The following is a 14,044-nucleotide window of genomic DNA, read 5'->3' on the forward strand; positions in this document are numbered from 1 at the left end:
GCAGGGAAGACTTTTCTGCTCATCACACAGACCGACTCTGCCACTTTGGGGCTTCTGCACTTGTATTCCCTCAGCCTTGGAACATGGTCCTCCTGCCTCTTGCATAAGTGGCTCCTGCTTATTCTTCAAATTCATTTGAGATGCTACCCCCTCAGAGGGACCTTCTCTGACCACCCTGTCTCAGATGGACCCCCACACACTCTCCAGCTTAAATCCCTCCTAACTTGTAGTCACCCTTCCAAAACTATCTTTTCTGTTTTCTCCCTGCTAGAATGCAGAGATCTTGTCTGTCTTGTCACACTTGTGGTTGCAAACGCCCATTTTTTTTGCCTCCATGTCAACATTCTTTTATTACTATTAAATACCAGACAATTAAGTATACTATTCAGCAGGAGCTTAGAGCTCAGGAAAACATGCCTCTAAGAGGAAGGTCTTTTAAAGTGCCATGCTTAGGATGGCCTTTCTGTGGTGTCTAAAAAGCTAAGGCTGGGACAGCTGAGGTCAGAGAGGCTCTGTCTTCCCTGTTAGTAGACTCTCCAGGTCTCACAGTATTGCAGACTTGCTTGTTACAGATCATGAACAAGTTCATTCCTATGTAGGAGGGGGGTGGGTGGTGGAACAGTGGTAGTGAAAAGAGCATAAAAGTAATTGTTAAAGAAGAATAATTTTTATTTATTTATTTTATTTATATTTTTATTTTTTGTGAGGAAGACCAGCCCTGAGCTAACATCCAAAGCCAGTCCTCCTCTTTTTCGCTGAGGAAGACTGGCCTGGGGCTCACATCCGTGCCCATCCTCCTCCACGTTATATGGGACGCTGCCACAGCATGGCTTGCCAAGCGGTGTGTCTGTGCGCACCTGGGGTTCCAAACGGGCGAACCCCGGGCCGCCGCAGCGGAGTGCACGCACTTAACCGCTTGCACCACCAGGCCAGCCCCGAAGAATAATTTTTAGAATAGGCTTAAAGCTAGAAGTTGAAGGAGACTTTGAAAGTTATTTAAAATAGAGTTAAATACATAACTGAAATGAATAGGATGCATCATGGAGGGTAACAAAACTAGAAATGAAGAGGAGGAAAAACAAAGTGTTAAGGTTAAGGTTGAAAGGTAAAATCAGGAGAGGTGTGAGACTTAGAGGAGTAAAAATGAGAAGTCGCTATGTTGGGCAGGAAAGAATGTGGAAAAATAAAAAAATTTTCTTCTTCTTTTTTTTTTTGGTGAAGAAGATTGGCCCTGAGCTAACATCTGTGCCAATCTTCCTCTATTTTGTATGTGGGTTGCCACCACAGCATGGCTTGATAAGTGGTGTGTAGGTCCACTCCTGGGCCGCTGAAGCAGAGCACACGAACTTAACCACTATGCCACAAGTGTGGCCCCTAAACATTTCAATTTTGAAGCAGCTCGTGAAGAGAAAATTGTGTAAGCAGACACTATTGTACCTGGGAGGCTGGTCATATCTGAGGTCGCAGAAGGGAACATTTGTCGAATTTTGGGAGCAGTCTCATTCCTCCAGAAGGAGTCTGCTTTTTTGGACAAAACCCACAATCTCGTGTTATGGGGAGATCTCTTCCGTCTACTTTAGGTCTTTTCTTTCTTTCCAGTAAGGAAGCCAAGAACAATAAGTGCTTACACAGTAGTTACTTAGTTTCCTTCCTCTGCATATTACAGTGCAGAGAGCAGTCCTTATCTGGTCAATTGCTAGGTTACCAGAATCCTGGGAGATGGGTAACAGAAGAAATTATGTGGCCAAATCTCTCTCCAGTGCATAAAGCTTTAAGATGACTATCTTCTTCTCTGGAAGATGAGAGTTGAGCAGGAGTTGCTGCTGAGCAAGAAGGAAGGGTGTCCTGAGCAGAGGGAGCAGTGTGAGCAAAGTCTCAGAGATGTGACAAGGCCCGGGGATTCATGGACTGCCAGGCTACGCAGTGAGGCAGCAGTAGGGCAAAGCAGGCGAAAGAAAGGAGAGGACTAGATCACAGAGTGTATAATTGTGAAAAGCAGCAAGATAGTCAGGAATGAACAATCACCATCATAAAATTCAGACACGATGTTATTACCTGACCTTTTAGGGCTCCTGGAGCCCTTCTCTTTGACTTAGCACAACGCAGATCTAGACTAGGGTTGCTTTAATTTCCCAGACTCAGTAGAAGACCATTTCTTGAGGACTAACTTGCAGACAGAGTGTGTTGGTGTAAGCACGCGAGGGTCCAGATGGGAGGCCGGGCCAGGAAGCAGTGTTGGTAGGAACCAGGCTGCCTGGCTTGGCTCCTGGGTCTGCTCCTACGGGAATGTTTCTTGGGCAAGTTACATCACCTTACTGTGCCTCAGTTTGCGCATCTTAAGGAGGGGGAAATAGGACCTGTGGAACTATTATGGAAGAGTAATCTCAACTCATAGGATGATTATGAAGATTAAGTTAGTTTAAAAGCACATACAATATGGTTGGCCCAAGTAGTGCTTAAATTTGCTGTTTCTAAAATTATTACTGTCATCACTATTGTAAGAATCAACTACTGGAATCTTTCATTACCATACTTTAGGCAAAAATATAAACCACAATATTTGGTGTTAACCTTTGATAATGTTAAAATACCATTTCATATAATAGCAGTAATGAAAAATGTGTTCATAGTGAAATAATAAAACATAAATATTTTGACATGAAAGAAATTTAAAACTCAGATAAAGGGATTTCTCTATAACTAAACCAATGAAATAAAATTGAAGACAGGCATAAAAGCAGCAAAGAAAAAAGTCATGGTTTGCGAATACCTCTGGAACAGGTTGACTGAACAATAAAGAATTGACTTTGGACCTTAGAGTGTATAGAACTGATACCCGTGCTCAGTCAGCTCTGGCCCGAGGTCCTAGAAATGCAGTGATGAGTGAGACATGGTCCTCAAGAAGGTGACAGTCTCGCAAGGAGTATCAACAATAAAGAATTACAATATGCAAAATGCTATGAAAGAAGTAAATTGGGGCAGCATGAGGACACTTAGCCCAGTGTTTTGATTGAGAGATGTCAAGAGGTTTGAGGAAGAAGTAGCATCTAGGATGAAACTGAAGGATGAGCGGGTGGGAGGAGTGGCAGGGTCTCTGGTCAAAGCTGGAGTAAAATGGTGCATGGAGGCCGAGAGTGCTAATGTCATTTAAGTAACTTGACGGGCTCGACATGGAATGGAATATGGCTTCAGAATAGTGTGCAAGAGTGAGCAGCATCCTGATAGTGACAGGTTTTAAGAGTCTGTTAGCCGTGTTATGGAGGCTTAGACATTATCTTGAGGGCAATGGGGAGCCATTGACAGGCATGTGACTTGGAAGAGGGTTGGTCACTGTATCACATCAATATTATTCTAGTTGCAGTGTGAGGAGTTGCTGAAGTAGAAATGACATTATTCTAAGGAGAAAAAATCCCTCCCTCCAAAAAAAAAAATCCAGAAGTAAAAAATTTATCTAAAAGCCTAGCAATATAGTAGCTTTACTATAGGGATATATTGGATAAACAGCTCAAACAGCAACCTCAGGGAGCTTTTGAGGGAATGCACGCTCCATAGATCAGCAAAGGAAGATTAAATTATGTAAAATAATGTCCAAGAAAGCAAAACTTTTTCATGTAAGGCTATTCAAAGTAGTTCATTTGTGATATTTAAATGGCATCTATTCCTTTATAAAACGCTCATTTCACTATTATGAAATCATGTCTTCTATTTGGAAGTTCTGCAGTCCATATTTATTTTGATCCATGAAATCCACGATGCTCGTTTCATCTTCGCCTCTTACCGTAGCATTTCATGAGCACCCACTGGGTGCGGGGTGTAGTAGAAAAAGAAGGCGTGTGGTCCCTGACCTCTAGGATCTTGCCTTGTGAGAGGAGACTGAGCCCGAAGTGACAGGTGGTCATGAGTTTGTGTTTCCAACTATGCAAGCGTAATCCCAGCAGAATGTTACATACTATAGAAGACTTAGGTGAGAGGTGAGTTTTGGAATGAATTTAGAAAAAGTGGAGAAGGATGCATACCTATATAGTTTCCAACTAAAACCATTGATGTTGTCTCTTAAATTTACTGTTGAATGAAAAGTCACCTTATTCCCCAACAAACCAAAAGCTGATAGAATGTTATTTAAAATAAAGCGAGAGACATCATCCATAAGTGTCACCATTTGGGTCAAAGCATGGGCCAGTCATGTAACGTCTTGACGAGAACCTTTCCATTTAGTCTGTGCTACCTACCTGCTGCCAGGCTGGTGAAAGAGGTAAAATGCTTTATTTTTGTGTTCTTATCCTCTTCTTTCTAGATGCCTGTGGTGATCCACCAAGATTCAATTCTATGAAGCTGAAGGGTGTCGCTCAATCCTCTTATAGTCCTGGGGACACAATAGAATATGAGTGCCGTCTAGGATACGTGCTCAAGAGACCTCCTCCTCCTACCTCTACTGTCTGTCAGTCTGATAACATATGGAAACCTCTCCAGGAGGCTTGTAGAAGTAAGCAAACAAAACTCATTTTGTATTTTTTTTATTGCTTTAGAGATAGTCACACATTTTAGGGTGCATATTCCCCTACTGCAATGATGGTTTTCTCATGTGAATTTAGGTTTTAGAGAGCAATGTATATTTTCAGGCTTTGAAAAATCTCCAGAGAATCTTTTTCTTGGCAGTTGGTTACCTAGGTAGATCTGAATCTTAAGTTTGGCCTTAGAATAGTTAAAGAAAATAAATAATAGTCCCATGAATTCAAAAGAAGAGTTTTGATTTGGATTCAAATCTGTTTTAAAATTCACATAAAAGAATGAATTTGAAAATTACCTTTTAGGAAAATCATGTCCACAGCCAGGAGAACCCATAAATGGCAAAGTAGAATATGTAAATGGAACTTTGGAGTTTGGTTCACAGATTCACTATGTTTGTAATGAGGGGTAAGTAAGTTGCTCCTTAGAGGAAATAAGGTAAATGTTATAAATTCCATTTTTGTTTCGCTTCTCTTCTTAAGCATTCCCATAAAGTTGATTTCATTTTGCTTACTATGTGACAAGTTCTACTTGTAGCCGGACAACTCTTGGGCATTTTATGGAGACTGAAAAGATGTGTAATTAATAGAAAGAAATTTAAATTGAAGGAAAGCAAAATTGTATAATACTGTATGTAATAATAAGCCTGTCACAAGCATTAAAAATGCAGTAACCATGGTGACTTTATCCTTGACATCAAAGTGCACCCTATTTAAAATGGCCAACTGTCAGAGTTGCAGTGGGGTTTATGGAAATGGCAAGTAGCATTGCCATCCAAAGATATTCTTATATCAAGATAGCTGTGTAAGGTGTCAGCAGAGCAAAATAGACCTGGTTAGCCTGGACCATAATGTTCATCAAGATTTCTAAGTTGGCAAACCTTATCTTTGAGACTGCTGCAAAGGAGTAGAGCATCTCAAAAAAGAGGTACTGAGCACCTAATTATAACCTTTGTTCTATGGGGCTCTTTTAATACTTATTTATAACCTTTGTTCTATGAGGCTCTTTTAATAGTATGTATTGGGAATACTGGGCATTTATGAAAAATGTGCATTTAGAGGGTAAATGTAATACACTATAGAAATGCAACTGATTTTTTTTATCAACTTTGTATCCTGCTACTTTGCTGAATTGATTGATTAGTTCTAATTTTTTGTGTGTTTGTTTGTGCCTGTAATCTTTAGAGTTTTCTACATATGAGAGCATATCATCTGCAAACAATGATCATTTTATTGCTTCCTTTCCAATTTGGTTGCCTTTTATTTTTTTTCTTTGCGAATTGCTCTGTCTAGAACTTCCAGAACCATGTTCAATAGAAATGGTAAAAGCAGGCATCCTTGCCTTGTTCCTGATCTTAGAGGAGAAGCTTTCAGCTTTTCACCGTTGAATATGATGTTTGCTGTGGATTTTTCATGTATGGCATTTATTATCTTGAGGTGGTTTACTTCTGTTCCTCATTTGTTGAGTATTTTTATCATGAAAACATATTGAATTTTGTCACATGCTTTTTTTTGCAGCAATTGGGATGATCATCGGTTTTTTTCCCTCAATTCTGTTAATGTGGCATAATACGTTGACTGATTCATATGTTGAACCATCTTTGCATTCCAGGAATAACTCCCATTTGGTCATGGTGTATAATCCTTTTAATGTGCTGCAAAGTTGTTTGTTAGGATTTTGTTGAGGATTTTTACATGAGTGTTCATTAGGGATATTGGTCTGTAGCTTTCTTTTCTTGTAGTGTCTTTGTCTGGCTTTGGTATCACGGTAATGCTGGTCTCATAGCATGAGTTTGGAAGAGTTTCTTCCTCTTCAAATTTTTGGAAAAATTCAGTAAGGATTTGTATTGTTTTTTTGGAAATGTTTGGTAGAATTCACCAGTGTAACCATGAGGTCCAGGGCTTTTCTTTTTTTGGAGATTTTTGATTACATTACATTCAGTCTCCTTACTCGTTATGGGTCCATTCAGATTATCTATGTTTTCGTGATTTAGTCTTGGTAGGTTTTGTGTTTCTAGGAATTTGTCCATTTTATCTAGGTTATCCAATTTGTTGGCATAAAGTTTTTCATAGTGCTCTCTTATAATATTTTTTTATGTCTGTAGAATCAGTAGTAATGTCCTTGCTTAATTTCTGATTTCAGTAATTTGAATTTTCTCTTTTTTCTTAGTCCCTCTAGGTACAAGCTTGTCAATTTTTTTGATGTTTTCAATGAACCAACTTTTGGTTTCATTGATTTTCTCTGTTGTTTTTTTCTTCTCCATTTTGTTTATATCAGCGCTAATCTTTATTATATACTTCCTTTTGTTAGCTTTGGATTTGTTCTTCTTTTTCTAGTTCCTTAAGTTGTAGAGTTAGGTTGCTGATTTCAGATCTCTCAATTTTTTTAATGTAAGCATTTTTAGCTATACATTTCTCCCTTGGCACTGCTTTTGCTGTATGCCATAAGTTTTGGTATGTTATGTTTTCATTTTCATTTATCTCAAAGTATTTTCTAATTTCCCCTGTGATTTCTTCTTCTTTTTTTTTCAATTCAGTGGTTGTTTAAAAGCATGTTGTTTAATTTTCACAATTCTGTGAATTTTCCAGTTTTCTGTTTGATATTTGTTTCTAACTTCCTCCCTTGTGGTTATAAAAGATATGTTGTACAATAACTGTCTTTTTAAATCTGTGAATGAATTTATATTAATTTGTAGCCTACATAATTATGTTATTTATCATATAATTAATTGTATTATTAATAACATTAATTTGTTTTATTCATTTTTGGCCTGACATATGGTCTATCTTGGAAAATGTCCCATGTGCACTTGAGATGACTGTATATTCTGCTGTTGGGTAGACTGCTCTGTATATGTCTGTGACATCTAGTTGGTTTATTGTGTTGTTCAAGTCCTCTATTTCCTTACTTATCTTCTGTGTAGTTGTTCTATTCATTATTGTGAATGGGGTATTGAAGTCTCCAACTATTATCATAGAAATGCCTATTACATAGAAAGGTGTATTTTCCCCTTCAATTCTGTCAGTTTTTGCTTCATATTTTTTGATAGGCTGTCATTAGATTCAGAACTGTTTATAATTGTTATATCTTCTTGCAGTATTGAACCTTGTTAATATATAATGTCCTTCTTTGTCTCTTGTAACCTTTTTTGTTTGAAGTCTATTTTGTCTGATATTAGTATAGCCACCTCTGCTTTCTCTTGGTTACTATTTCCGTGGAATAACTGTTTCCATCCTTTCACCTACAACTTATTTACATCTTTGGATCTCAAGTGATCTCTTGTTGACTGTGTATAGTTGCATCATGTGCTTTTATCCATTCTGCCAAGCTCTGTCTTTGATTGGAGAGTTTAATCCATTTACATTTAATGTAATTACTGAAAGGAGGGACTTACTTCTGTCATTGTGCTATTTCATTTCAATATGCCTTCTGGCTTTTTTTATCCCTCATTTCCTGTAATACTGTTTTCTTTTGTGTTTAGTTGATTTTTTTGTGTGTGTGTGAGCAAGATCAGCCCTGAGCTAACATCCATGCTAATCCTCCTCTTTTTGCTGAGGAAGACTGGCTCTGAGCTAACATCTATTGCCAATCCTCCTCCTTTTTTTCCCCAAAGCCCCAGTAGATAGTTGCATGTCATAGCTGCACATCCTTCTAGTTCCTGTATGTGGGACGTGGACCGAGCATGGCCGGAGAAGCAGTGCATCGCTGCACGCCTGGGATCCGATCCCGGGCTGCCAGTAGCAGAGCACACGGACTTAACCGCTAAGCCACGGGGCCGGCCCTGTTTAGTTGATTTTTGTAGCGAAATGGTTAAATTCTTTGCTGATCTCTTTTTGTGTATATTCTTTGTCTATTTTCTTTGTGGTTACCAGGAGGATTCCATTTAACATCCTGTAGTTATAACACTCCAATTTGCATGTATACCAACGTAACTTCAATAAATTATAAAAACTGCTCTTCAACAGATCCATCCCCACCCCTTTTGGATTTTCATGTCATACTAGCCTCTACCCGTATAATTTTAATACTAGCTTCTACACTAATAATTACTTTATTTACTTAGAAAGATTAGTCTCTTAAATCAGATAGAAAACAAAAATTGCAGTTACCAACCATTGTCACAGTAATACTAGCTTTCATAATTGCCCATATATTTACCATTAGGGAGAGCTTATTTATCCAAATGGCTTTGGGTTACTGTAGAGTCCTTTCATTTCACCTTGCAGGACTCCCTTGAGCATTTCTTGCAGGGGAGGTCTAGTGGTCAAGAACTCCATGTGCTTTTGTTTATCTGGGAATGCCTGAGTTTCTCCTTCACTTTTGAGACACAGTTTTGCTGGATAGAGGAATTTTGGGTGACACTTTCTTTGTTTTAGCACTTTGAGTCTATTGGCCAACTGTCTTACGGCTTCTGAGTTTCTCATGAGAAGTGTTCTGATAATCTTGTTCAGAATCCCTTGGACATGATGATTCAGTTTTCTCTCGCAGCTTTCAAGATTCTCTCTTTGTCTTTGGCTTCTAAAAGTCTGGTTATTATGTGCCCTAGTGTGGGTCTCTTTGAGTTCATCTTACTTTGAGTTTGTTGAGCTTTTTGGATATTTATATTCATGTGTTTCATCAAACTTGGGAAGTTTTCAGCCATTATTTCTTCAGCTGTTCTCTTTGCCCCTTTCTTTCTATTTTCTTCTGAGAGTCCCACAGTGTTGATGTTGATCTGCTTGTTGGTGTCCTGCGCGTCCCTTGGGCTCTCTTCACATTTCTTCAATCTTCTTTCTGTTCCTCAGGCTCAGTAATTTCCATTCTCCTATCTTCAGGTTCAGTGATTCTTCCTTCTGCCTGCTCAAATCTGCATTTAATTCCTGTAGTGCATTTTTCATTGCAGTAATTGTACTTTCTAACTCCAGAATTTACTTTTGGTTTCCTTTATGTTTTCTATCTCCTAATTGATATTTCCATGGTGTTCCCACATTGTTTTCTTGACTTTCTGCAGTTCTTCTGTTGTTTCTTTGAGCATCTTTAAGATAGTGTTTTCTCTCTTCTTTCAAATTTTATTGAGGCCCCAGGTCCTTGGGGCTCACACAGGAGGCCACCCTGCAGGCAAAGGAGGAGCCAGTGGAGAGCCCGTATTGGACCTTCTTTCTGTGGCACAGGTTGTTGGCATGTCCATACTTCTTGCGACAGTTGACAGCTCAGGGGTATAGGCGAGCGTAATACTTGCAGATCATCCTGTAGCAGTAGTATTTCTGGGTGAGCTGGCACCAAGTACGCAGTACACTCTTTCTGAATATTGTACCCTGTGAGAGTGCGACTATCCTCCAGCTGTTTGCCTGCAAAAATCAGACACAGTTGCTGGGTAGGATGCCCTTATTGTCTTGGATTTTGGTTTTGACATTCTCAGTAGTGTAACTGGAGTCGACCTCAAGAGAGATGGTCTTGCCCATCAGGGTCTTCATAAAGATCTACATCTCTGTGTCTGCCGCTCAGCCCCTCACTGTAGAAAAAGATAGTGGCAGTAGTGGAAACGACTGATTTGTGGCCAAGAACACCTGTGTAAGACAGTTATTTTAAAGTCTTTGTTTAGCAAATCTACCATGAGGTCTTCTTCGGGGGCCATTTCTGTTGATTTATTTTTCCTTTCAGTGGGCCATACTTACTGTTCCTTTGTATACCTTTTGATTTTTCATTGAACTGGATATTTGAATCTAATAATGCGGTACTCTGGAGAGATTATCCCCATTTCCTAAGGCTTGATGTTGTATTGTTTCTTGGTTTTATTTTTTTATTGTTGTAGAGTGTCTCTGTGTTGAGGATCAGCCTGACGTATAAACTGAAGGTCTTCTCAGGTCTTTTCTGAGCCTTTCCCTGGACCTGTATAGTCACTGTCTGATTTTCCCCTCATATGCATTTGCTTTTCAATGTTCTAGTTTGTAATGTCTGGCTGCTGAAGGGGGAAAAAGTGAAAAATGAAGTCGGCAGCAAAAGGCGCTGGATCTTTAAATCCCTTGAAGGTCATTTCAGCCAGCGTGGAGGGGCTTGCAAAAGTGTGCGTAGGTGTGACAGCAATGGCTTCCCACCCCTTTGTCAGCTTCTCTGTGATCGGAAGCAGCACTCAGTGTTAAGAGCACAGATCCCCGATAATTAGAGGACAGAGTCCTTTTTGCCCAGCCTGGCTCCTACAGGCTGCTTCTTAGCTGCTCCAGGGACACATGCACAGTTGCCTGTTGGGGGTGGCGGATGGGTAGTTGCCACTGTGCTAGGAGTTGATATTGAAGGACATTAAGGCTAATTACCCGTCTAAGTCTTCCCCGGGAAATTGCAAGCTATCAACAGACTCCAGACTTCGTAAATAGTTACATCAGGCCGATTCTACCAGTGCAGTTGTTGTCTAGGTGGGACACAGATTCCTGGTGCTTCCTACTTTGCCATCATCCCAGAATCCACTCCTAATATATTCTAATATAGAATCAATGAGTGAGACTTGAGGGAAGAGTCCGCTGGAAGTGTGTACAGTCCGTTTTAGTTACTATTTTTTAATTTGATCAAGTAAAGATATTGAACATCCAGGTAATACTTATAGAGAGAGAGCCTATTGGGCACTTTGAGGAATACCGAAAGGTTAAGACAGCAACTTTTCTCAAGAAGTTATAGCCTTCTTGAGAAACACAATATAACCAGAAAGATGTCAAAGCAAAACAGTAAATGAGAAGTACCAAAAACATAGAATTACTCATGATCATTACAATGCGAGTCCAGAAGGAGGTAAGAGTACTGTGAATTTAAACCATCAGAGATTTCATCCAGTAGTATTCCTGAGCTATTCTTAGATATTCTGATCTAAAGGGCATTAGTAAGAGCTAAAACTTACCTGGCACTCACTGTGTGCCAGATGCTACCTCATCTAGTCCTCAGAACACCCCCTGAGGTTCGTACTATAGCCCCTCTTCATAGATGAGGAACCTGAGCAAGAGAAACATTAACGGACTTGGCCAAGCTCAAATAACAAGTCAGTCATGGAGCTGGGACTTGAATCCGGGGGGGGGAAGGTTTTGGGTCTGTTCTCTCTCCTCATCTGTTGTCCTTACTGAGCAGATGGCGTGAGCAAGGACACAGAAATGAATGTGTGATGTGATTGCCAGAGATAGCAAAGAGTGCAGACGGACAGCTATGACAGATTTATTTAGACATTTTTCCTCTTGGCCAATGTGTGTTCAAATGCAGAAACTCTTTAATTAAATTGCAGGTTTTATTAGCAGTTTCACTGTTTTACAAACTTTTTCTCAAACTATTGTCATGCAGGAAAACAACCATATAAAACTTTTGTTCATTATTATTTGCATCTTGTTAACTAGTAAAGAACACGGTAAGTTTTTCTTTTTTCTTTTAGTTTTAACTTAGTTGGACCAAAAATTCTATATTGTGAACTTGGAGAAATTGCAAGTTGGAGTGACAATCCCCCATTATGTCAAGGTAAGTGTATTCTCTCTTTAGAATTTCGAGCAGCAGTTGTCACACTTTTTGGCCTCAGAACCCTTTTCCCCTTTGAAATTAACAAAGACCCCAACGAGGTTTCCTTTATGTCATTTATATCTTGACATTCATTATATTGAAATTAAAACTAGGATGTATTTTAAATAATTATTTGTTAATTCATTTTTAAGAACAGTAAACTCAATACGTGTTAACATATGCAACATATTTTTATGAAACATCAATTTTCCAAAACAAGTAGCGAGACTATCGCAAATCTCTTCAATATCTTTCTTAAAGGATGACATCTGGGTTCAGTCTGTTGCATTATCACACAGTTTGTAGCCTCTGGAAAATTTCACCATACACTCATAAGGATGAAAGTGAAAAAAGACAATAATATCTTGGTATTGTAAACCACCAGTTTAGCAAATGGATATATTTATAAATTACAAAGCATTTCTCAAGTAGCACTGAGTTTTATTTTTAATCACAAGCATATTTTCTCATTAAATTGTCGGCATCTCTTTTATCATGAGAACAAAAGACAGCATGACCTTGTAGATAAATGGAGATATTTCATATAGATGTTTTATATAGGTATTTAAGAAAATAGGTTTATTTTGAAAGTTCATTTCTATGTTAATGGTTTGAATTTGGGATGATACAGTATCTCATAGAATCCTTCTTCTAAATGGATATTGGATTCATGACTAGAATTTACAATCATATGTTAATGGATCTCTTGAAAGACTTTACTAATGCTGTCTTCATGTTTTACCTTTCCTTTTGCCTTTCGTGCCTTCCTTTTTTCCCTTTTTAAGAGATCTATTGTAGACCACCTCCAAAAATACAAAATGGAAAATACACCAGAAGCGACCAGGAGCAATTTAAATACAATGAAGTGGTAACTTATAGTTGTGATCCTTCAAATGGAACAGATGAATATTCACTTGTTGGAGAGAGCAGTCTCATTTGTTCTAGGAATGACACATGGAGTAGTGACCCTCCTGAGTGTAAAGGTAAAAAATTTCCATTTATTTCTATCTTCATTTGTAAATACTTTAGAGATACTTTAGAAATAGTTTTACCTACAGGTAAATAAAACAGTCATATGTGTTTCCTCCTCCTGTTAAATTGACTTCTAATTTAATTTAATATAGGTCAAATTTAGTCAAAACAGTTCTCGTTGCAGAGTTCCCCACCCCTCACCTCACATATTCTTCACATTCCAATTTTACATTGTGAATTCCTGTGTATATGCCTGAGTTAGGATTTTTTTCTTTTAAGCATCCAAAAACTCAACACATATTGGCTTAAATATTTAAGAAAGTTTTATCTTGTATTACAAGAAGTCTGAGAGTTCTGGCTATAGGAAATGGTAAAGTACTAGCTATCTTACTGATAAGATTGAAAAATATGAGAAAACATATTTAAAAAAGAATATTTCAGGCACTAGAGAATGACCAAGCAGGGAGACAATGGAGGGGATTTGTCTCTTGAAAGAAAGGAACCACTGAATAACAGTGAAATATTTACTCTTTTCAAGTGCGCTTGGAACATTCTCTAATACCATGTTCTAGGCAATAAGATAATTTTTAACAAATTTCAAAAAGTTGAACTCATTCACAGTACGTTGTCTGATCACAATGGAATGAATGTTAAAATCCAATAAAGATTATCTGTAAAATCCCCAAATATATAAAAATTATACAAGACACTACTAACAATTGAGTCAAAGAAGTAGTCACAAAGGATATTAGAAAGTGTTTTGAATTGAATAAAAATGAAAAGACAACATATCAAAATTTGTGGGATACAGCAAAAGCATTGCATAGAGGATATTTATAGCATGAAATACTTATATTAGAAAAATGAGAAAAGTATCAAATTACTAGTGTAAACTTCTACCTTAAGAAAATAAAGAGAAGAGTAAATTATACCCCAAACTAGGAAACAGAATGAAATAAATAAGATAGAAAGAAATCAATGATATTGAAAAGAAAAAAGTAGAGAGTCAGTGAAACCAAATCTTTTTCTTGCAGAAGAACAGAAAAAAGGATAGCCCCAT

At 38.2% G+C, this 14,044-nt stretch overlaps 1 protein-coding gene and 1 pseudogene across 1 annotated transcript in view; one reads left to right on the top strand and one right to left on the bottom strand.

Moving 5' to 3' along the window:
- The window catches only part of CD46 (CD46 molecule), a 53,546-nt gene that overhangs the window by 1,673 nt on the left and 37,829 nt on the right, over positions 1-14,044 (top strand). The window contains 4 exon segments of the mRNA XM_058539762.1: positions 4,295-4,483; positions 4,812-4,914; positions 11,891-11,973; positions 12,798-12,995. Coding sequence (XP_058395745.1) covers positions 4,295-4,483; positions 4,812-4,914; positions 11,891-11,973; positions 12,798-12,995 — 573 coding nt within the window.
- Positions 9,546-9,971, bottom strand: LOC131404749 (uncharacterized; annotated as a pseudogene).

Source organism: Diceros bicornis, chromosome 4 (assembly GCF_020826845.1).
Source record: "Diceros bicornis minor isolate mBicDic1 chromosome 4, mDicBic1.mat.cur, whole genome shotgun sequence".
Lineage (NCBI taxonomy): Eukaryota > Metazoa > Chordata > Mammalia > Perissodactyla > Rhinocerotidae > Diceros > Diceros bicornis.